Here is a 25,742-nt window from a genome sequence, read left to right on the forward strand (position 1 = left end):
CAAAGACCAGACAGAAAATTCCTGACAGGGTGACAATTTTAAGGTAAGAACAATGATGAGATTACTGATGAGCCAGTTCCCTACCTTAACTTCTTGACTTCTAAGCTTCATGTGATGCTAGTTTCCAAAACAGAACTAAAAAACTAAAAAGATTATTTAGTTCTTTAGAGTGCACAGCATAAACTTTCTTTCAAAATGTTTTGTGTTTTTATTTATAAGAAGAGAATAGTAAAAAGAAGAAAAAAAAATCGCTTTTGAAAGATAGTATCCAGGCTAGACAATTTTAAGAGAATCAGACAGGAAATTATGTTGCTTTAACTGAATGAAACCAGTTTCTCATCCAAACAAGGAAAATCTCATTTAAACAGCCATTGCAATGATTCCTTTTGAAATTCAGAGAAAGTTCTACATTTTGGTTTTTGTGCCTATGCCAGAAGGACTGCAAAGCTAGTATATTGTGTTCATGAAAAGGAAGAAGTTGACTTAGGATGCAAATCATTTTTCAATATGGCACAACATGCAAAAATCTATAAGGACTGTCACTTCCTTGTTGCTCTGTAGCAGGCAGCAGGAGATAGAGGCAAAAGGATACACAACATGTTCAACATCACCATATTCAAGAAACTCACATATAAAAATAAGCAAGACACAGAGATATATCTAATAACATGCAAGCCAAATAAATTTGGAGTCTCAACATTTTAAGAAAGCAACACTCTTATTCCAGTAACCAGTGGGGAAGTCACTTTTGACAAGTCACTTATGACTTGTAAAACGTTAGGGGTCGTTACCATCTCGAGACTGACACTAAATGAGGCATCCTGGAAGGTAAGATACAGCAGAACGTGATCTGAGTGACCATTTTCCTATGATGAAGTGACAGCTCTACTTACCAGAAGACTGAGGGAGCCCTTGACCATGATGTCTAAACAGTCACTGCCCAGAACAACCTATTCCAGCAAGCTCTGTCAACTGTTTACTTTTTATGGTTATGCCCCAAGTAAAACGGTATTGGTTTAAAAACCTTGCTGCTCAGGCAACTGCCATCTCTTGCCTGGAGAACATCATCACAGCATCTCTGTCTAGCAGAGTCCCACTTTGAGTGTTGCCAGCACACTTTCAAAAACAAAAATATGATGTTGCTTCCTAGCTTAAAACTTTCTGCAAATGCTTCTAGAGTATCCAAATTTCATTTTTTTAAATCTGCTTTAAAACTTATTCCATTTTTGTGAAAGATTAAATTACACAGAGCTCTTCTATTCACTGGTTCGCTCCCCTAATGCTGCAATGGCTGGGAGTGAACCAGGCTAAAGGCAGAAGCCAGGAGTTTGATCTGGTCTTCCACACGGGTGTCCCAGCCGAAGGTCTTGGGTCTTTCCCCGCTGCTTTCCCAGGTGCATTAGCAGGGAGCAGGGCTGGAAGTGGAGCAGCCAGGATGGGAACTGGTACTCACATGATGTCAATTTTGCAGACAGTGGCTTAACCTGATATGTCATAATACCAGTCCCCAAATTTCTTAAAAAGGATTCACAAGACACTGTGTTGTCTTGGTTGGGGTGATATGGTTCAGTGTAATCTCTTCCTTAGAAATCTCCTCCTCTTCCTAACTCATATTCCTCTTCGGGTCTTGGTTTAGATTATCTCTTTGGGGTGCCTTCCCTGAATCTCAACTCTTACTGTTTCTGTTACATCTATTAGGGACAATTTCAGTGTAAAGGATTATTGCAGAGGTTTTTTCCACACCCACTATTTTTAAATCAGATTCTTCCTCTGCAAGCTCACCAAGGAGAACAGCCATACATACTCACTTCGTCCTTAACACAATGAGCCTATCAATTCATCACTACCATCGAGCACAGAGCTGAACAGGTCTGAAGTCAAATCCACGTTTGCCAGATGCATGATTAAAGGTTGCAAAAGGCATTCCAACTAGCTGGAGTGTCTGATATTCTGAATTCTCCATGCAACTGCTTCTTTCTACTGAGAAAGGTAATCGAGATGACCAATATTTAATTCCTATGTTGATTTATACCCCTTATGGTCTATGACTTTCACTCACTCTGCAAACCTTTACTGAGCTGCACTACTCTATACCATCTTCTGACTAAATACAAGGGGCAGAGAAATGGCACAGGGGCCCTCCTGCGGCAGTCAGGGAGTAGGATATAGTTAAAGATAAGTGCAATGAAGAAGAGGAAGAGAGAAAGAGGGCAGGAAGCAGAATGGGGGAAGGAGGGACAGGTGAACTTCTCATTGCAGTGAGGACGGTGAGGTCACAGAGAAGAGCATGGCCAGTTCCACCTGGGGTGACAGGGAGAGCAGGAGAGGCTCTTCGCAAAGGTATGAGGAACTCCAGAGTATTGCTTTGACACCAAAGCTCTCGATGTTAACCACCTGTGTCACACTCTGTGCTGAGCTCTTCACATATATCCTATCTCAAAAAAGTCTGAGTTATCTGAGATTTAGAAAACTCTAGTGGCTCGCCTACGTTCACAAAAATCCAGTCTCAAAATCTGAACTACCAATCACTCAGCTTTTCAAACAAGTGACTGGAGACATCAAAGTTACGCCTTGAGAGATTAAGGCCACTAAGTATTTGCAGTTCTGTTTCTGGGTGCTTGAAAAGACTGCTCTTTCCAAGTTCCTGGTAAGAGTGGCTTTCAGACTGACCGGCTGCTGAAGTATAGGGCACACAGGAGCTCTAAGAGTCAGTCAGTGACACCACCTCTCCCTTTTCCCCCACCAGGATGACTGGTAAAGCTCTGGGTGGTGGCTGCTTGGTCAGCACACATGCCTGATGGGAAGAAATAATCCTATCTGATGCGCTGGGAACCTGGGTTGCTTGTTACGGAAGTATAACTTAGCATTCCATAACTAAATAGTGGGTATCAGCAGGATGAAAGAGTCATGGGAAATGGCATTGTGGCATAGCCTTTTAAGTCACTACCTGCAACACCAATAACCCTTATGGGCACCAGTTCAAATCTCAGCTGCTGCACTTCCAAACTCATTCCCTGCTAACATTTGTGGGAAAAGCAGCGGAAGATGCCTCAAGTATTTGGATCCCTGCACCCATACGGGAGATCGGGATGATGCTCCCAGCTTTGGCTTGGATCAGCCAAGCTGCTGAGGTCATCTGGGCATGGACTGGTAGACATGGGATCTCTGTCTCTCTCCATCTCTCTCTGTAAATCTGCCTTTCAAATCAATAAAAACAAAATTTTTAAATGAAAGAAAAGAACAAAAATAAAGGAAAGAGAGACATGGCCACTTACTTTTTCTTTGGCAGTTTGCAAGAGTCCAATAGGAGTGCCCATATCTGATGCGTTCCTGCCATGGCTATCCAGAGAATGTCATCTTTTTGGCCCTCTGAACCTTTGTAAAAAATAAACAGCAATTAATATATATGTAGTAAGCCAATAGGATTGCTCCAACAGCTTCATAAATCTAAACCTAGGGAAGATTACAACATGTTTATAAACCATCTGACATAAGACCATTTGCAGTGTTTTTAGTTGTTTAGAAAATTTTCTAATGTGTGGCAGAGGTGATTTTATAAGAATACAAAGTACACACAATAGCAACACATCTCTCTGTATCTCTGGGAACAATATTTTTAAACATTTTGTTTCTTACTTTACACAGCATGAGAAAAAGTTTGACATATAATCAAAGAAACTCCTTGCCAGTCAAATACTGAGCTCTATTCACTTAAGATACATGCTTTGGTAACAAGTTCCTTGGATAATTTCTGTGAAAAATTTTATCTTACATGAGCTTAAGAAAGTATACTGCTGCCACAGTATTAATTTTTAGACTCAGACACAAACCAAAAGTTATTTAAAAATCCATGTTGCAGGACCAGGATTGCCATTTGGGTTACTGCCACTTGCTTCATTGGCATTCCATATCAGATGCCTGTTCTGCTCACTGCTCCATTTCCAACCCAGCTTCCTGCTAATGCTCCTGGGGATGCAATGGAACAAGGTCCAGGCGTTCCAGCCCTGGCCACCCAGTGGGAGACCACGTGAGTGTTCCATGTTCCTGGCACTGACAAGGCCCACTCCCAGCTATCGTGGACATTTGAGGAGTAAATCAGCAGATGGGCAATTTCTCTCTGCCTTCCTTTCAAATAAAATTAAACTTTTTGAAAACGCTGACACATAATTGTTTGGGGTGCCTGGCTCAATGTATTTCACATCAGCGTGCCTGGGTTTCATTCCTGTCTCCACATCGGACGTCAGTTTCGGGCCAATGCAGGCAGAGCCTGGCAAGTACAGGTTATTAACAGTTCAAGCAGTTGGACCCTTGTTGCCCATGTGTTAGCCCATAGTCACACAGAACTCTGGTGTCAGGTAGTTGGTATTTTTATTTTTATTTTTATTTTTGAGGGTATGCTTGGACCCACCATGGCCACGTGGGCCATAAATGAGACCTAGAATTGTAGCTGAGCACCTCGATGCGCCTTCTCCACCCTCATGATTATGAGCCAGGATGTTCGTTCCATGTACTCTAGGATATAACCAACTGCTGTGACCAATGCTTACTTGAATTTTACCACGCATAAGCTAGTTAGACATTAATTCAATGGTTACAGGACATAACCATTTAATACGCATATGCATACAACTAATAACCACATTCTCTGATTATATCAGCAATCCCTCCTACCCCCCAACGTAAGTCATGTTAATAAATTCCTATTATTTTCTAGGAATCATCTGTGAAAGCTTGGTGCCTTGCCAAACCCCCAAAATAAGACTCTTACACAATATTAGAAGCTTCTTAAGACATGAAACTAATTCAATTATAACTTTGTTTAAAACCCGTTCCAGCCTAGTTCTCAATTAGGAATGATACAATTTAGTGCAAAGTTTTTCAAAAAATTAGGCTTAGTGAACTAAAATTTTTAATTTTTAATTTTATGGTTACTAACTGACCCCCACAATACTGACACAGCACTTAAATGTAAAAAACCTTTGCTTTTAACCTAGTTCATGTAGCTTATACTATAAAGCAAGGCACTGCAAATGCCTAGATAAGTTTTTTAACTCCATAAACACAATAGGTGTGGTCCTAGCCTTTTTGTTAGTTTGTAGTTGGCTTATACATGCAAGAATCCCCAAGGTGGTGAAAATGCCCTCTAGCTCAGACACTGGTCAAGAGGAGCAGATATTAAATGCACATTGGTAGCTCATAATATCTTGCTTAACCACACCCCTTGGCTCCTGACTGTGACTGACAGAGGACCAGCCAATGACAGAGGACCATTCAACTATGGGAGCTCTGTCCATATGAACTGCCTCTCGGACAAACAAAAAAAAATCATCATTTAATTGATTGTGAAACTTTCAAAAATATATATAGCTAACTTACAGAACAACTGGAGTTCAATGAGTTCAATATTTACTAGTATAGGACTATCCACTAAAAATCAGTCTCAATTTTTTTCTAAGAGATAACACTACAACACAAGCTCTATTTATTAAGTTAATTCAGTTATTAAAATATTTCTTTTTAGGGCCCCGCGCGGTGGCGCAAGTGGTTAAGGTCCTCGCCTTGCACGCCCGGAATCCCATATGGGCGCCGGTTCTATCCTGGCAGCCCCGCTTCCCTTCCAGCTCCCTGCCTGTGGCCCGGGAAAGCAGTCGAGGACGGCCCAAAGCTTTGGGACCCTGCACCCGCGTGGGAGACCCGAAAGAGTCTCCTGGCTTCGGACAGGCATAGCATCGGTCGTTGCGCTCACTTGGGGAGTGAATCATCGGATGGAAGATCTTCCTCTCTGTCTCTCCTCTCTGTATATCTGTCTTTCCAATGAAAAAATAATAAAAATAAATCTTTTTAAAAAATATATTTATTTTTAAAAAATGTACTGAGAAACTACTTTGAAAACATAAATGAGACATTTGATTTGGTCATATTTTATGCTGTGTTTATAGTTGGGACTTACAATGCTTTATTTAATGGTTGTGTGTAAGATACACATTTAGCAGAAATCGTACTTGGGGTTGGTCTCCTTTCCCAGACCAGCTACGTACGCTGGTATCCACCTGCAGATTCTCGGTGACAGCAGCAAGCACAGCTCCGAGTCAGCCCCTCTGTCAGCCCCTCCGTCAGCCCCCACTCAGTTCCCAGGGTGGGCTGGCTCTGTTCTGACAGGTGCTGTGTTACCAAGGTTTGATATGCAATAGGTGAGCTATACTAACCGATCTTCAGCTGCTGTATTAAACATATTTTTGACTCATGATATTTTGAAGTGAAGATGACAAAGTAGAGGATCATCTGTAATGCTTTAAGTAGCCTGTGTTCAGAACAAATTTTCCCCTTATATTATTTTCAAATGTATTTTAATTTAACAATGTAAATGATGATGACTCGATGAAATGCAATTGCTGTGTGCCAAGTACTTGACAGAAATCACAAAAATCACAAACAAATTCTAATCATTAGGAAATGAAATGATTATATGCATAGAAATTCTTTAAAATTTTTCAGAGGAAATATTACAACTCATGAGTGATTTCAGTAAGGCTATATATATATATATATAGTTGGTGAACAAGAATAAATCCTACTTCTATACCAGCAAACAGAAAACACAATTTATCATGCCATTAAAAAACCATCAATACCCAAGGGTCAATCCAGCAAAAGATGTATACAAGCCCTCTGCCCTGAGAAGCACTACTGAGGCAAACAACCACAGGTTTTTCTGTCACTTATCCTCATTGAAAGGCGGCCCGTGGTCAATGACAGACCCAGACAGATAACAAAGAGATGTGGCTGATCAGGAAAGCTAAGATGAAAGGGCTCCATTCTTCCAGCTTCTCAAGTCATTCTTAATCCCCCCATTCTGTAACACACCATACAGCATTCATCAGCAATGCAGTTGGCTGTCCATGATTTGATCATCTGTTACCTCCTTGACCTTGGCCATCAGGCATTACTGCAAGGACTCCCCTCCCTGATGGGTCACTCTATTCCCATTGGGAATAGTAGCCTTTTGCACATGCATATCCTAGTACAGGAAAAGTTGGTGAGGTAAGCAAATTTATCTCTAATATTAAGGAACTATTTTGTTTTGTTTTTTAAAGATTTGATTGTCATTAATTTACAAGGCAGAGAATCAAATGAAGGGCAGAGAAGGAGAACTTCATCTGCTGGTTCACTCCCTGAATGATGGCCAGCTGGGGATGGAACAGGCTGAAGCCAGGAGCTTCTTCCTGGTCTCCCACATGGTGCAGCAGCACACACATTAGCAGGGAGCTGCACTGGAAGAGGAATAACTAGGACTCAAACTGGCACCCATTTGGAGTACCGGCCCTAAAGGCAGAGGCTTTACCTGCAATAACCTATCCCCTCCCCTTTTTAAAAGCATGTATCTAAGCCTCTGCCTTGTCAAAGAGGAGCTGGGCTGGCATATTTCTGACTGAAAAGACCAAATTTGGCCTCCGTTATCTAGTTCTTGAAGCAGGTCAACGTAGCTTAGCCTCACAGGAATAAAATACAAGTATTTGTTTATCCTTGGTCTCTGTGTACCTACTTCCCTTAGAAGCCTGAGGAATGAGAAAACATGTAGCAGCTATCTTAGGCCAGGATTCAGCTGCCGGGGATTGTAAACCTACTGGGCATGGCGGGGATGATAACCATTCAGAACATTTCCCTTGGTTAAGGCCCTGAGCCAAGCACTTTACACAGCTTACTTCCTTTCTTGTAAGAGCCAGTAAGACTATTAGTATCATCTTCAATATGTAAAGAAACTGAAATCTGAAGAATGTAAGTAGTTCACAGAAATCCACACTGCTAAACCTGGAGACTCCAAGACTCCAAGGCAAATCTGACTCCAAATCACAGGTGCTCTGGCCGGGAAAAACAAACCTAGGAAGGGAGCTAGCACACCGTTCAGCTCTCTGCTCAGACCCTTTTCTTTCCTCCTTGGCCTCTGACCCACCAACCTGGCTCTGGCATCAAGTACCCATCGGCATCAGAAGTAGGAATTTGATCAAATGTGCCCACCGCTTCCTACTGCAGGATTCGGAGGTCACCCCGCTGCCAGCTTTCTGCAGCCCTGGGAGCGTGCCAGGAGCTGGATGACACCCTCAAAGTGTATCTTCCAGTCCTTTGACTTCCCTTTTGGTCTGGCTCAGATTGTTGGCGTCTCTCCATACATCTTAAAAAATATTTATTCTTTTACTTGAAAGGCAGTTACAGAGGAGACAGAGATGGTCTTTCTGCTGGTTCACTCCCCATATGGTCCAATGGCCAGAGGTGAGCCAGCCCAAAGGCAGGAGCTTCTTCTGGGTCTTCCCCATGGGTGCAGGGGCTCAAATACCTAGACCACACTCCACTGTTTTCCCAAAGAACAGGGAGTTGGAATGCAAGTAGAGCAGCCAGGAATCAAACTGGCACCTTTCTGGGATGTCGGAGTTACAGGCAGAGGCTTCACTGGCTATATCACAACACCCCTCCTTCGTGACCTTTATGAAAAAATTCTATTTTACAACAAAAATGATAACTGCAAACACTTAAATAGTATTTTCTATGTGTCAGGCACTGTTGGTTAACTTTCGAAGTTACTGTTTGCATCATTAATTTAGACCAGGAAATGGAGACAAGCAGAAGCCAGAGACCTGTGCAGTGTCCCACGGCTGCAGAGACAAGGAGCCCTGCCAGTGTGGTCTCACAGTGCATGCTCACGGCAACCCCCGGAAGGGTTTACCCTGCCTGCTCGTCCACTGAGAGCTGCACATGTGTTCTTGCAAACAAAATGAGTTTCAAGAGTAAACAGAGAACAAAAACGTTGGCTTAGCATTCACAATGTCCACCAACCAGGAGTTAGTTTCAAAAAAGAGGAACAAGATCCACAAATGAAAAGTGAATATTACTTGAAATTCTGCTTTAAAATATTTTACTATTTTAAGCAACTACAAACCCAGAAAACTCTTAATGGTATTGGCAAAAATGTCCTTTAAGGTAAACAAACTTGCTTCCAATCTCTAAACCTTTTATGGGCCAAAGCCTTAAGTCATTGGGAGAGGCAGAAAGGCATAAGAAAGGACCAACTATAGCAAAAGAAAAACTCTGCCCCCAGGGGAGGGAGGGAACCCAGGCCTGACACCAAGCAGAGGTCTCCCTCTGCTGGGAGAGGCTGGACACGACCCAAAGCAGTCAGAAAAGCCAAAGTTCAGCTGTTGATCAATGAAAAAGCTTCCCACCTCACTCGGTGCCTTCCAAAACCAAGGCTGGACCAAAACCCTCCTCAAGGTAAGGCTGGAATTCAGTAGCAAGAGCAGTAGCCCATTCTGCAGGGCATGTCGGAGCACAAGCACGCTCACCAGATTACAAGACCAGAGCACAGAGGGGAGCTGCAGAAGAAACCTGTTCATCTTCTAGGAAAAAAGCCCCTAGACTGGAGATGAATGCCTTCACCAGGCCCATCAGCTGATCAGACACAGATAAGGAAAGAAAGAGTCACCCTGAAGATAAACCAATAGAAATTAGCAAATTGATGGGGGTAAGGTGGAAAGAGAGAGCAGAGTGAAATAAAAATAACACAGTATGTAAAAGTTGGTGGTGATTACGTTAAATAATGTAGCACGTGCTAACCAATGTCTCAGAAACAGAAGAGAGAAGGTGGCAGGAAAAAATTTGAAGAGATAATAAGTGAAGATTTCTTGAACTCTTGTGGCCTGGGAAAGCAGTCGAGGACAGCACAAAGCCTTGGGACCCTGCATCCGTGAGAGAGACCCAGAGGAAACTCCTGGCTCCTGGCTTTGCACCAGGTCAGCTCTGGCCGTTATGGCTACTTGGACAGAAGATCTTCCTATCTGTCTCTCCTTCTCCCTGTAAATCTGACTTTTCAATAAAGAAAAATATTAAATCTTAAAAAAAAAAAAGAATGCAGGATATCAAACCATGGAGTCAAGAACTCCAAGCAGATTAAATGCTAGACATATCAGGCACATGGCTGAAAATCAGACAAAATCCTGAAGACAACCAGAGAAAAAACATACTTTACAGGCAAAAGAATGAGGGGGAAAATCAAAGCAGATCTCCTACGAAAACAATTCAAAGCCAGAGTACCGAGTGATATCCGAGTCTCAGAAGGGTGGAGAGCAGGAAAAGCCCAGACACAGATAAAGTAAAAACAGCTTTAAAACTGAAGGCTAATACTTTTCAGATCAGAAACAAAGCTAACATGAATTACCGCTAGCAGAGCTGAGTTACAAGGGACATTACACAAAGTTCTTCAGGCAGAAGCAATGATTCCCACGGCCACAGGGGAGTCTAAGAAAACAGCTACTTTGGAAAAGTCTGACAGCTTTTTTGAGGAAAATTACAAATATTGTTATTTTATGACCAAACAATTTCATTTCTAGGCATTCTCCTTAAGGGAAACACACAGATATTACCATGAAAAAAACCCCTACAGACACGTGCTTATAGTAGCTTCCCTACTCATGAACACCACGATGCAGAAATATGCCAAATATCTATGCCCCTCGAGTGAACATCATGTCGACCACAACGTAACAGTAAGTAAGAACACAGTGCGGGCACAGGGAACAAGAGGAATGCATCTCCAAGCAGTATGTTCACAGAAGCCAGCCAGGGCAACTAGAGTACCCTGCTCCGTCGGAGGAAGTGGGGCTGGGGCTGGAGAATGCACACAGGATCCCGACAGCCTTGGGGGCGATGGGCGTGCTCTGTAGTTTCACCACGGACGGCTACAAGACTGTAAGTCTGTCAAGATCACAGAACTACCAGCAAATGCCTGAAGAGAGTAAATCTTACTTGATATCCATCACTTTTCAATCTAATTAAAAACATCCACACCAAGACAATTTTCACAATCTTCCGTCAAATTTTGGATGTAAATATACAACTGTTCTCCCCACCAAAAAAACTGCACTAAATATACTAAATAAAATGCCTTTTTTTTGTCACCTAATTATTTTTGAAGCCCAAGCACACTGTGGTATTTTACAGCACATTAGGGAAAGTCACAGAAGCACATTACCTAAGCACACGTGCTGAAGAAAACTTAACCCACTGTACTTAGCAATTATTTCTGATGTACGATGAAGTGCTAACCATAGGAGTGACAACAGAAGAAAAGATGAAATTCAGTTTTATAAATATCTTGTTATACCAATTATTTTTATGTCTTTATTACTGTAACGGCGTAGTTAGACCAACCACTCAGGTATCATTTTCTGCTTCTACTTTTTAATACTGTCATGTTTAGTTGATCTCTCAATGCTTATTTCATCATGATCACTGCTGTACTTTCTAAAAGACCATACTGCAGGTTTCTCACATTCCACTGCCTTTCTCCCTCTGGCCATGAGCTTTGAGTGGAACAGTGTAGGTGCCACGTGAGATACAGTGCTGGCTTGAGCTCTAGCCTTGCTGTAGATTCCACTTTCCTCCCCGTCCCATCTTTTTTTTTGTTAAGATATATTTGTTTGTATTGGAAAGACAGGTTTACACAGAGAAGGAGATAAACAGAGAAAGATTTTCCATCTGCTGATTCTCTAACTGGTTGCAAGGGTCAGGGCTGAACCAATCTGCAGCCAGCAGACCCTTCCGGATCTCTCACGTGGACTCAGGGTCCCAAGGCTTTGGGTCATCCTCCTCAACTGCTTTCCCAGGCCACAAGCCAGGAGCTGGATGGGAAGTGGAGCAGCGGGGAAACGAACTGCTGCTCATATGGGATTCCGGGAGTGTAAGGCGAGGAGTCAGCCTCTAGGCTACCATGCCAAGCCCCCTGCTGCCTTCTCCTGAGCATCCCGGTAGACAGCAGGTGAGAGCTTAAGTACTCTGATCCCTTGCTGCCTGTGTGTAAAGGTCAGACGAGTTCCTGGCTCTGGAGCCAGCCTGGCCCAAGCCCAGCCCCAGCTGTTGTGGGGGTAAACTAGCAGAGAGATTTCTGTCTCTCTGCCTTACAAATACAAATTAGTTTCTTAAAAAGACAGATATGTATCCATGCTGCAAGGTGCGGCTATGGCCTATTTACGCTGCAGAGTGGCCCATTATTGTAAAAATAAGCACAAAAGTATCACAGTACCTCCTGTTGATCCAACCCTCTTTTCCATTCATAACTACAGTAGAATTTCAGAAATATTCCATGGAAAATTTAAAATACTAAAATATTTAACTGTTTAAAAGAAAGACAATTTGCTAAGTTTCCTTCAAATTGTCCTTAATTCTTACTCTATTTTTTTTAGCTTTTATTCTATTTGTATTTGAAAGACAGAGATAAAAAGGAGAGGCAGAGATCCTCCCTCAGCTGGTTCACCCCCACAGTCACAACAGTTGGAGCTGAGCTGATCCAAAGCCAGGAGTCCCAGGTTTCTCCAAGCCTCCCATTTGGGCACAGAAGCCCAAGGACCTATGCAATCATCCACTATTCCCCCATGCCAGAAGCAGGGAGCTGAACAGGAAATGGGAGTAGCCAGGACACAAGCCGGCACCCATGTGGGATGCCAGTGCAGCAGGTGGAGGCTTAGCTTACCAGCCTACAGCACCAGCCCCGTTACCTCTTGGACCATTATATAATTTAAATCTAAATGTAATTGATATTAAACTATAATATATAACATATTATATAACATTGTATATATTAATAATGATAATATGTAATTATGTTATATATATACTATTATATAATTTAAATTTAAGTACCAATTAGGCCTCTTGGGCCATACTTTGGAAAGGCTCAATAAAGGTAGATACAAAACATGCAGAAAAGACAATGGGAAAGAAAGAGAGTTTCGCGCTGGATCAAGCCTTGCACAGCAGGTTAGGTCCCACCACTTGAGACACACTTGGTATCTGAGTGATGGTTAAGTCCAAGCTACAACATCACTTCTGATTCGGCTTCCTGCTGATACGCCCGGGAGGCAGCACATGTGGCTCAAGTGCCTGAGTCTCCACTACCCCAGTGAGAAACCCAGAGTTCCAGGCTCCTAACTTGGGCCTCGCCCAACCTTTTCTTACTGGGAAAGAAATCAAAGAACAGACGATCTCCCTGCCTTTCCCCCTCTCCCTCACTCGCTTTGCCTTTCAAATTAATCTTTTAAAGAAAATGCTTCATAAAAGCCAAATGGATTTCAGCCCTCAGATTTCTTTGCAATGAAAATCTTACCACGCATCAGGAAAAATCTATTAGCAGTTGCTCAAATAATTGAAATGCTTTTTCCCCCCCCATATCAGAATACTGGCTAAATGAATATTTATTTTCTTGATATATTTTAAGTTTCATTATCATTATAAGCATAATCCACTAGGCTGGAAAAATTTTTACTTGCTCCATAATGTACAAACACCAAAACAGCTGCTGCATTGGGTTTTCTTTTTTTTTTTTTAATGTAAAGGCATTTTTAAATGTTTCTTACATAGGTGAGAAGACTGCAGCCGCATGCGGGTCTCTGGATGGGAAAAAAATGGGTTGCAGGGAGATGGGTGAAGAAAAAAGACCCCCAACTCACCCCAGTGCTGCAGGGCAAGGCAGCTGCTACACCATTCCCTGTTGCCAGTCCCCATCAGTGCCAGGGGTCAGAGGCGGCCCCTGCTCTCATCCCGAGGCTGTTACTGAAGCAGTCTCAATTGTTCTAACATGGTGTTGGCTTCCTTGGGTCAGGGCTAAGATATCACTTCCCATCCTATGTCTGCTTTGATCTGCCCATAAGCCTAGATGCTCGGTGGAGGGTCTGGCTTATATTTTTTCAAACTAGAGAATTAAAGTTCATGAAAAATCTTCTGAAATTTTGAAACTGTTACTCTTTCAATTTAAGAATTTTCAAAGCTGCATTAATTGTAAGTTCCAGCTAGGACGAAATTTGAGTGCTCTGAATACTGTCTCACGTTTGCATGTCACATGGCGTTGAATACAGGAATACGGTGCATCTTATGTATATTACTAATGTCTTTGTTCTTACACATCTAAATCCCAAGCCACAGATGCCAAAATATAAAACACTAGAATGACTCCAAGTGAATATGACATGAACATTTAAACTTTCTGCATTTATGAAGCACAGTTTATTTACATTCAATAGAAAAGTGTACTCACCTGACGTTCCAAATGTTACATCCCAGGGGGAGCTAATAGGCTGCTGCTCCCCTTTTGCGCCCCCTTCTCTATCTGTTCCTTGAATTCCAATGCCAGCTACAGTGCTCACCTTCTCAGCTTCTAGGTCAATCTATGGGAATGTAAAGGAACTTTTATGCAATGCATGTTACTTTGCTTTTTCTTTTTAGTATGTGAGGACTTCCAATAGAACATATAAAGGATCTATAACACAGTGCTTTAAAATGGCTAACTACAGGGTGACAAAACAAAACACTATGTATGATATTGTCCTATTTGCTTAAAGAAATAAATTCTATCTGAGGGCTGGAGTTATAATATTACAAGTTAAGCTGCAGCCTCCAGGGCCAACATCACATATCAGGGCCCTGAGTTTGTACCAAGCTATTCTGTTTCCAGTTTCTTGCCAATGTGCCCAGAAAGAAAAGGAAGATGGCCTTTGGACCTTTGTCACCCAAATGGGAGACCAAGATGGAATTCCAGGGTCCTAAGTATAACCTGGATCAACCTTAAGATTTTATAGCTATTTATAACGGGTGAACCAGCAGATGGAAAATACCTTTTCTTTTTCTGCCTTCTCACTCTCAAACAAATCCTAAAACAAATTATCTAAAAATAATTTTTAAACATAAATTTGTGTATGAGTTAAGTTTCAGAAAAACAGAAACTTTAATAGTAGTTGGTTACCTTTGTAGAATTGCAACTGATGGTCAGGGGACTTTTTAACTTCTATTTAGTAACTGACTGCTTTTAAAAAAAACAGAATATGGGTTGGGCATGGCAGCCTAATGACTAAATCCTCGCCTTGCATGCACTAGGATCCCATGTGGCTTCTGGTTCATGTCTCACTGCTCCACTTCCCTTCCTGCTCCTGCCTGTGGCCTGGGAAACTGATAGAGAACAGCCCAAAGCCTTGGGATCCTGCACCTGCATGGGAGACTCAAAAGAAGCACTGCACTCCTGACTTTGGATCAGCTCAGCTCCGGCCGTTGCGGTTACTTGGGCAGTGAACCAGTGGATGTAAGATCTTTCTCTAACTCTCCTTCTCTCCATAAACCTGACATTCCAATCAAAATAATAACTCTTTTTAAAAAACACAATAATACATATTACTTTTATATGAAGATAAAACAAATTTTAGGAGTAACAAATAAGCATTTCTAGCCAACGCATAAGAGTTGAAAGGAGGCAGAGATTTCAAAACATTTAACTGAAAAAGGACGAAGACTGACTTTGTAAACTCCTAGCATGAGAACGCCTCAAAATGTGGGGTTTTGGGGTGATTAGGCACGTGGCTTTGAAGCCAGGGATTGAAAAAAAAATCTCAGAAGTTTTTTCCTTGTGGCTATTGCATACTGACAACACAGATGTATTCCTTCAAGCAAAGGAAGGACCTCTGAAAAAGGATGCACTGACATGCTTGTCACCCTTAAACTTCAAAGATTAAGCAGAGCAAATGGCGGTATTTCTGATAAAAAGTACTAAAACTTTAAAGTGAGAAATTACCTTTCTTATGAGGTGGTTTTCTGTATCTGCCACATATATGATGTTATTCGATATGGCTACACCTTGTGGAGAATTAAAAGTTGCCTCTGAAAATATCCCATCCTTTCTCCCAGGGTTGGGTCCTAAAAGACAAGTCAGTTACAAGCCAAACTTTTTCCAGCCTAAAAGTCATCTTAACAAAACAAAAACTGTAATGTAGTGCTGGGATTTTAATGAAACATTATATTTAAACAACCTAAAATGCTTTCAAATGACAGAATTCTCTCAAGAATAAGTTTCACTGTTAATAGGCCTTAAAAGTATAATAGTTACTAATATATTTAAAAATAGTGTCATGTATCTGAAGAAAGGATAAAACGTTACTAATGTATTTAAATATTGTATCATGTATCTGAAGAAATGATAAAAGCATCTTAATTGCCTAGTCTAGAAAGAGTTAAAAATAGGGGGTGCCATTGTGGCATAGTGGGTTAAGTTGTTGCCTGGGGCACAAGAATCCATATGGTACCAGTCTGTGTTCCAGCTGTTGAATTTTTGATCCAGTTCCTCGTTAAAGCGTCTAGGAAAGCAAAAGGGAACGGCCCAAGCGCTTGGGCTCACGCACCGACACGGGATACCCAGAAGCAGCTCTTGGCTCCTGACTTCAGCTGGGCCCTGCCCTGGTCATTGTAACCGTCTGAGGAGTGAACCAACAGATGGAAAAGCTCTGCTTGCTCTCTGTGTAACTCTGCCTTTCAAATAAAGACAGAGTTTTCAAAAGAGTTTTAAAAAGTCACTGATTTCCCAACAATTTTGGATGATAACACTTCTTCAACAATGCAATGGAAATGTTGATCCCTTTCCTAGGAAAACACACATGCCTGCAAACACAAGCAGACTCAGATCGTGCTGGCCATTCAAGTGTTCCCTGAATCCCTAAGCTCCAGCTTAAAGATTCTCTTTGACCACAGACGCCATATCCCATGCTGCTTATACATGCTGAGAGAAACAGCTAGTCATTCCTAGGGATCAGGGAACAAGCCCCTCAAAGTCTTGAAGTCAACAGCTGCTAGCTGCTTTGCAGAACTCTGCTGTCTTAGAACAGCCGGCAAACGCAGACAGTATGATACAGAGCCAACAGCACAACAGTCTTGCTGTAAAGCCCAGCTCCACCTCTCTCCAGCTGATCATTTGGGAATGTTCTTTGTGTCCTAGTTTTCCTTTTGTAAAACAGAACATAAAATATTATCTAACTGTAGCACTGAGAACAAAAATAAGTAATTACAGGCAAAATGCTTAAAATGAGCCAGGCATATATGATTGTTAATATTACTAATGACAACAATAATAATATGGGACCAGCACTATGGAACAGCTGGTAAAACAGCTGCCTGCAACACTGGCTCTCCATGAGGGCACCTGTTCCAAGACCTGGCTGCTCCACTTTCGATCCCGCTCCCAGCTAATGTGCCAGGCAAAGCAGCAGGACACGGCCAAGTACTTGGACCCCTGCCCCCACACGGAAGAACAACCGGCAGAAGCTCTAAGTTCGTGGCTTCAGCCTGCACAATGCCGGGTACTGAGACCTTTTGGAGAGTAAACCAGCAGAAAAAAAGATCTAGGTCCTGTGACCCCACTGTCAACCAAAACCATGGCTCAAGCCACAATCAGTGCTTCCTCAGAACGTTTGGCCGAAGAATTCTTTCTTGAAAATTCAAGCAGAAGCTATTAATACATCATGTGACAATATTCCTAGAAATACATTTGGGAAATGCAGCTTGTTGCTAGTTTCTTAATAAAGGAGAAAATTTATATTATTTTGAAAATTATTTAATCTATTAAGTCTTTTAAATACTTCATTTCAAGCTGCTATATACTTTGAATAACAATTGTAATAGCTACATATTATAAATCAAAATACCAAACAGCCAAAATAAACACCAGAAGACATACATATACCCTTAAAAAAAGAAAAACAACCCGCAACATGAGACATAATAATTCAAGAGCTAAGGAAAATCGCTTGGCATACCAGAAACAGCATCATGGCATAGGAATACAATTAGCTTATTTACAATGGAAATCCAAACACCCCTACATTAGTACTAATGCTGGCATGTTAGGACTGACTGCAGGCATAACTTACTTTTCTCTTTCACTGATATTTTTTAAAATATCAGGCCACTCTGGATAAGCAGGATTAGTAAGAAAGCACTTTACAGACTTCACTGGTAATATAAGTAAAGTAAGAGGCATTTTTACATCAAAGATCAGAAAAATAACAGAGTAGAATGACCTCTCCTGGGGCTGGCACCGTGGTACAGGAGGCTAAGATTCTACCAGCAGTACAGGATTCTCACACCGGCAACAGTTCAAGTCCTGACTGCTCCAATTCTAATCCAGCTCCCTGTTAATGTGCCAGAGAAAGTCATGGTAGATGGCCCAATGTGGGAGACCCAGAAGCTGTTCCTGGCTTCTAGAAGGCATTGGGGCAGCCCAGCTCCAGCTGTTGTAGCCACTGACCATGTTGAATAGCCAGTTTTTATTTAAAATTTTCAATTTTATAATATGACTATTTACTGAGTTACTTTTTTAAAACTATGTAAAACATATTATATAGCATGATTAGAAGTAAACTTTACCTCCGATGCTGTACTGAATCTGTCCATTCTTCAAAACGACCAAGATTCTATGATGGCCCGTGTCTGCTATTACCAGTTGGTTAGTAACTTGGTCTACGGTTACTTTGCCAGGAAAAAGCAATGGTGAAGATGGCAAGGAATCTTTATAGAGTTTTATTCCAATTTTATGATCTCTGATTTGACCTCTCTCTTTGTAATACTTTAAAGCTATTGAAATATATAAAAATAATTTATCTTTGTGTCCTTCTCCAATTAAAGAAAACAACATGTTTCCACGGGGTCCAAGGATGACTAGCGTTGGCCAGCAGGAAACTTCTAATTCTTGCCAAAGGCTGGCGTCTGCATCGTTAACCACTGGGTGGTTGATATTGTAGCGCAGAACAGCACTCTTAATGTTATCCAGGACTTTTTCATTTGGAAACTTAGCCGAGTGAACTCCAACTATCAGAAGACCATCTGAAAGGGAAAAACTGGTTACACTCCATCTTATGAAACTTCAAAATGTGAATAGCATCATCATTCATTGGGTTTTCAGTCATTAACAAACATAAACAGTCTATAGAATATTTTAAAAACAAAGTAGCTCAAGAGTAGGCATTTGGCCTGGCGATGATCAGTTATGTCCCTGTTCCACACTGCAGGAATGCTTGCGGCTAACTGCTAGCTCTGGCTCAAGGAACGGGCTCCCTGCCTCTCACACGGGAGAACTGGATGCAGTTCTCAGCTCGTAGCCCGAGTCCCTGTCCAGCCCAGGGCATTGTAGGCATCTGGAGAGTAAGCAAGGAGAACAGGGTCTCTCTGCCCCCTCAAGGTTAAAGAAAAAAAGGGGGGCAGAGGATGACACTGTAACTCAATTGGCTAATCCTCCCCTTTGTAAGCACTGGAACCCCTGGGATCCCATAAGGGCACCGGTTCATGTCCAGGCTATTCCACTTCCCATCCAGCCCCCTGCTTGTGGCCTGGGAAAGCAGCAGAGGATGGCCCAAAGCCTTGGGACCCTGTACCCACGTGGGAGACTCTGAAAGAAGCTCCTGGCTTCAGATCAGCTCAGTTCCAGCCATTGTGGCTATTGGGGAGTGAACCAGTGGATGGAAGATCTTTCTCTCTGATTCTCCTCTCAACAAATCTGCCTTTCCAATAAATAAAAATAAACTTCTTTAAAAAAAAAAAAAAAAGGAAGCGTAGAACTAAGTATCTTTAACTGCATGAAACACATGTATAAACAATAAATTTAAATCTTATGGCAATCTTGATCACCACATACAACCATATTCAAATTTATGTTTTTTCTGCAGTATAAAACTCATTGTGACATTTATTTAGGTAAGGGATGGGGAAACTTTTATTTTTGCCAAGAATCACTTGAATATTTATAACATCATTTGTTGGCCACACAAAATCATCAACTTAAAACATTAGCCTGCTGTAGATTTATTGACTTTTGAGCCCCACCTTCAGTTGCCTTGGCAGGGCCACACCAAGTAAATTCATGGGCCTTATATAGCTCTTGGACCAGACATTCCCCATCCAATTTTAACTAAGCTATCAAAAAAGAAAGTGTTTATTTTTTTAAGTTGAAACAATTCCCACCTCTAATAAGTCTCCAAAATTCAAAGTGACTATGAGGAACCTGACATATTTGTCACATTTTTCTGATCTAACCTTACACTACAGATTTAATGAATGTAAGTAAGATATTTCCATAATATAAGGATTTGTATTTGTTTAAAATTCTTATTATACAGTTATTAGAATAAAGCTGCTTATAAACACTACAACTGCTAAAAATAGGAACAACATATTTATTTATTTATTTATTTATTTTTCAAGAGATCAGTACAGAGATAAAAATACAAGAAGTATCAGGCTGGGTTCAAAGAATTCAACATTGACAACTAAGTTACCAGAGGTAATAATAACTAAATAAATATGAATCTCCCAACGTTTCTGTAAAACAAAACAAAACAAGACAAAAACCACTCAAACCAGCATAAAAATATAACCATACAAAACAGAAACCATAATTCCACAGCAGCCCATCATTCTATCACAGTGAGTAGCTCTAAAGCAAAGCGGATGCACAAGCACACATACACAGAGACCTAGGTGTGAGGCCTGAGAAAGTAAACATAATCAGGTAGATTAGAGGAGGAAGATTAGAAAACAGAAGAGCAAGCCACGATAAGGGAGATCCCAGTTCAGTCCCGTCCCTTCTTGTAGCTTTGCTCTAAGAGTAGACCCCAGTTTTAGAGCCATTTTAAGCGGTTGAAGCACCGACAGAAATCCCATCAGTGAGAACGAGGGAAGTGGCAGAAACCAAGGGAGGGGAACGGATCTGGAGAAAGCAATTCGCCATTCTGCGCAGAAACACCTAAATGACACACATGCGCAACAGACCCAAAGAAGTATGATAAGAATTCAGGATGAACCACTGAGCTGACAGGAGAGCGGATGGAGAATGAGACAGGACTTCTAATTCGAACTTAGAGGACTGAATGTGTGCTAAAACACATCCATTTCCTCTCTCAGGTAGCTGGAATAGAATCCATAGTATTTCCATTGTAACTTCCAACAGCTAGGATACAGCCCAAAATTACGTGACACTCAAAAGACACTGTACTGGGCTCATCATGGTGACTCAATTGGCTAATCCTCCCCTTGCAAGCACCAGGATTTCATATGGATGCCAGTGCATGTCCAGGTTGCTCTAGTTCCATTCCAGCTCCCTACTTATGGCTTGGGAAAACAGTGGAGGTTGGCCCAAAGCCTTGGTACCCTGTACCCACATGGGAAACCCAGAAGAAGCTCCTGGCTACGGATCAGCTTAGTTCTGGCCATTGCAGCTATTTGGAAAGTGAACCAGCAGCAGGAAAATCTGTGTCTCTCCTTCTCTCTGTAAATCTGCCTTTCCAGTAAAAAAACAAATTTTTTCCAAAAAAAAACGCATTGTAATGTGGCCTATTATAAAAAATATTTTAAGCACCAATGCTGAAACAAAGATGACATGTGAATTAGTAGACAATGGCTTTAAAGCAGCTATAGTAACTACAATTCATAAGGTTAAGAAAACTATTTAAGAGAAGAATGAAAACATAGGAAACATAAAAAAAAATGGAAACCACAGGAAAAAATCAAAAGTTCAGAACTGAGATATCTGCATATCATATTTATCATAAATTTACTGAATGAGGTTAATCATAAAAGAATCAATGAACTTAGAGTGTAATAATGATCAACATAAAGAACACAAAGCGAGGACAGCAGGAGACGGTGTAAGTACTTGCACTCTGTCCTTGTGGGGAGACCAGGATGGAATCCCTGGCTTCTGGCTTAGGCCTGACCCAGACCGGGTGGTTGTGGCTCTGTGAGGGAGAACCAGCAGATGGAAATCTCTGCCTCTCCCTACCCCTTCCTCCTTTCAAATTAATAAACCTTCAAAACACAAGCCAAATGAAAACCAGAACACCAAGGTGGAGGGCCTCCTCACTCAGCTTTTTCAACTTGTGGGTCAACTATTAAGTTGCACCTTCTATCGCATCATAACCTTTGGATGCCATCAGCTCAGGCTTGCAGGTGCTGGTGCGCCTGTGCTATCCCTTACGGTGTTGACGTAGTTGGTCCCTCAAAGTTCCCCGGGTTGGAGGTGTAGCTCATACTAGGCAGAGCTGCTCTGAGACCATGAACACTAATGGTGCAGGTGCATTCAAGACATGTTAGGCAGTAACGGGAAGACAACCAGCTGCAAGAAAGCAAGATGATTCCAGTGACAGTTGAAAGAATGCTCCCGTGACAAGCTAGGTGTGTCTGCTTCTGTCAACACATATTGAACTTACCTTCTGAGTAATATAAAAATCTTCTGGTTTTAACCTGCCAGGATTTTCATATAGTAGCATATTACTGAGATATTTGGAGTTCATGCTGCAGGCTTTCCACTTTCAAGGGGCACATTCACTGTGGAATGTGTTTAATTTCAGTAAAAGTCAGCTCTCAGCACAGTGGCCACCCAGCTCCAGCTCCCTGGCAGGCTGAACTGCTGATTACTTTTCAAGCACCAGCCCCCCCACTGTCTACTTCACTGAGGAATCTTTTCCAGTGTTTCTAGGCCCGTGGATTTACTTATTGCCACAGATCCCATCATGTTTTTTCAGTTCACTTTGCTATGTATATGTAGTTCCTCAGCTGCCAGCACCCTGTACATAACTCATGCTCAGTAATAGCACAGTTTGAACAGGAAGCACAGGCACCCAAAACCAAGGAGATAACAGGATACCATACAATAATTAAATAAGCCATAAGTTAATTTTTAAAAACAGGATTTGGCTACTGAGAATATTCAATTTCTCGACAGATCTCTGGATTTGCAATTTTAACATAAAATCTACTATAATTTAATTTTTATTTAAAAAGTAGAAAGTGAGTGATCTTCTGTTTGCCGGTTTATTCCCCAAATGTCTATCACAGCCAGGACTGGGCCAGACGGCCACCAGCAGCCTGGAACTCTGGAACTCCTACGTGTGTGGCACAAACCTAGCTCCTCGACCTCTCACAGCTGCACCCAAGGAGTACACTAGCAGGTAGCTGGGACTGGAAGAGGGGCTGGCACCTGAACCCACACTCCAGCGGGACATGATGTGAGCATCCTGCCGTTGCACCAAGACACAACCTATTATCATTCACAAGCAGTTCAAGTTGCACTTGCACTACAGATCTCACATCACTCCTTCTTAAAAACCAACGTTCAGGATATACTTCATTCTTCACATACATATAAGGGCTCTCCAAAAAGCAGATGGAAAATCTATATATTTTTTTATTCACATTTCCCATGGACTTTCCGAAGTACATGTGCATAGTCTGTTATTACCATCTCTGTTTCTCACTAGATCAGTGATGTTATCTTTCTGTATTCACTCCAAATACGGGGCTCCAATTCACTGAAATTTAATTAATATTTAATTTAATTTACTCCCTTGCTACTATCATAAAAAAGTAAACAAGAAAAAAGATCTAAACACTAAGTGCAATCTCTAATATTTTCAGATTTTGTACTACCACAAAATAAGGACTGTTGACACACCATGGAAAATATCAGCTATAAATCATTTTTAAATGATGAAGGGTCAAATAAAAAGTTGCTATAATATTTTGCATTTGACATTAACAAGAGTTCAATTTCCTAATAAGAACTTTAAACCTTTATATCAAGGGAGAAGAGTACAAAATTAGGATGTGTTTGATCTTCTTCCTCATAAAACACATTTAGATACATTTAAAAACATGACAATATCTTTTAAAATACCTATTCACGTAAAAAGGAATCATATCCTATCCTCAGAGAAAGCCATATCCAAGATGCTGGTTCTCTGGGGAGCAGACTGAGGCTGAAAAAAAAGACACACGGAGTCCCTTGGCGCGCCAGCCAGACTCCTCGCAGCGCGGCTGAAGCCCTGCCAAGCTGCACTGGGCCACAAGCAGCCGAGGCTGCTGCTCTAGCGGGGCCTGCGCCAGGAGAGCCCAAAGTCAGTGAAGGGCACGTACCTTCATCGGAGAAGGCGTGTTCCAATGCGTGGAGATCAGGCAACACATGAATACAGTTGATGCAGCAGTAGGTAAAGAAATCGAGCACAACCACTTTTCCACACAGATCCTTGTAAACAGAAAGAGGCTCTTCTGTGTTCAGCCACTCTAATCCTGCAAGTTACACAAAATAAACTGCAATAATTAAAAGAAAAAAAAAAAGGAACAATTCACTGAAAACTTCCCCATTAAAATGTGAACATGTGGGGCTAGTGTTACGGCTCAACAGGCTAATCCTCCACCTTTAAGCACTGGCATCCCATATGGAAACTAGTTCTAGTCTCAGCTGTTCCTCTTCTGAACCAGCTCCCTGGGAAAATAGTGGAGGAAGACCCAGGTCCTTGGGACCCTAAATGTACATGAAATAGGGATCAGCTCAGCTCTGGCCATTGCAGCCATCCACCCATTATTTCTGTAAGCCTAACTTTCCAATAATAAGTTTTTTTTTTTTAACGTGAATTTTTGGTTTTTGTAAGACTAGCGTATACAGTCAAGAGCGTATGGAGACTCTTGACAGATTGTGATGAATTATGTTATCAAAGGGCACATTTTTCAAGCAATAAATAGAAGACATGATACCTCTTCACAGACTGCAATAAAACAGATCTTTGTGATCGTCAGAAAGGCAAGGCTACAGAGATGCAAGGGCCAATGGAAGCAAAGAGGGGCCGGGCACACAGGCAGGAAGAGCGAGAGGGCAGAGGACGGGAAGCTGGTGTTAGGAGATAGTCTGCAAATACAGCGAGAGAAGGCTGCTGAGTTCTTTCAGAAATGGTGTCATACTGGATGTGTGAAAAGATATTTAAAAAGAGAGGCAAAAACCAAGAAGACATTTCAAATATTCAGAGAACCTACTTGTACACAGAGTTAGGCATCAAGAATGAAAAATCAAACTTAAAAAAACAATAAGACAACTGCAAAAGGAAAGAAACATATGCATGGGCCAGCATACACGATGTCTAAGCCAGCTTGTAAAAGGCACATGTCCTGAATTCAGATGAGATGCTCTATGCAAGATATTTGAAATGCAAAATTCAGAAGACGGTTACTGGTGTAGAGTTCATGAAAGCAACAATACCGAAGAACATGTTCCCTCTTTCCAAAGAAAACAGAATCTCATTAATCTGTACTCCCACAATTACAATTACCTAAGTATCACAATTTTAACTCCACTTACACAGATTTTTTATTTAACTAATATTAAATATATAAAATCTTTATTTAACCAGTTTTCGAAAAACATATTAAATTTATTACCACTGCTTGTGAGTAAGTGCAAGTTCTAAAATTAATTATGCCCTAAGACGGCTATTTGGAAGTAATCTGTAGCAACCGAAAGCCAAAACCAGGTGGATGGAGTATACACAGTAGTTCTCCACTCACAGGGGACAAACTCCAAGATCTCTACTGATGCTACAACCACCCACAGTACCAAACCCCGCCACTTACATTTAGCTAAGCACATTTCCGGTACTGTGGCTGTAAATTTCTGCAGTTTAGAGTACAACAGCAAAACTAGCACGAGTTTCTTGCTCTTCACCATTCAAGGACACGAGAGCCAGGAGGTGACTTCTCCCCTTAGGTGAGAACTTTGACCGTTTGGCTTGCAGCAGCACGGTACAGATTCTCTCAGCATGTCTGAACTGTTAGCAACATGACCCCGGTGCTTCACTTGCATACAAGCACTGGGGCATCTAGAAAGTTGATCCGATACTGTAACAGCTCTTAGAGAACCTGTTGAAAGCAGTGGGTCACATCCTGGGCACCCGTGCAGCAGAAAGGCACCAGAAAGGCATGGCTTTTCTTGAACCACACAGACCCAAGCACAATCTAAAACATACAGATGGCCTGTTTCTGCAACGGACAACACAGGAACAACTAATGCCTCATAATAATAACTACAGCTCCTCAGCTGGGACAAAACTCTATAAACAACTATTCTA

General features: G+C 41.6%; 1 protein-coding gene across 1 annotated transcript in view; it reads right to left on the reverse strand.

Annotated features, from left to right (window-relative positions):
* Positions 1-25,742, reverse strand: part of NHLRC2 (NHL repeat containing 2) — a 36,351-nt gene that overhangs the window by 7,748 nt on the left and 2,861 nt on the right. Inside the window, exons 2-6 of the mRNA XM_040992076.1 lie at positions 23,761-23,913; positions 18,223-18,678; positions 15,602-15,723; positions 14,078-14,207; positions 3,276-3,375 (exon numbers count right to left, since the gene is read on the reverse strand). Coding sequence (XP_040848010.1) covers positions 3,276-3,375; positions 14,078-14,207; positions 15,602-15,723; positions 18,223-18,678; positions 23,761-23,913 — 961 coding nt within the window. The remainder of the gene's footprint in view (positions 1-3,275; positions 3,376-14,077; positions 14,208-15,601; positions 15,724-18,222; positions 18,679-23,760; positions 23,914-25,742) is intronic.

The sequence above is a fragment of the Ochotona curzoniae genome, unplaced genomic scaffold (genome assembly GCF_017591425.1).
Source record: "Ochotona curzoniae isolate NIBS_2020 unplaced genomic scaffold, NIBS_Ocur_1.0 contig_66, whole genome shotgun sequence".
Lineage (NCBI taxonomy): Eukaryota > Metazoa > Chordata > Mammalia > Lagomorpha > Ochotonidae > Ochotona > Ochotona curzoniae.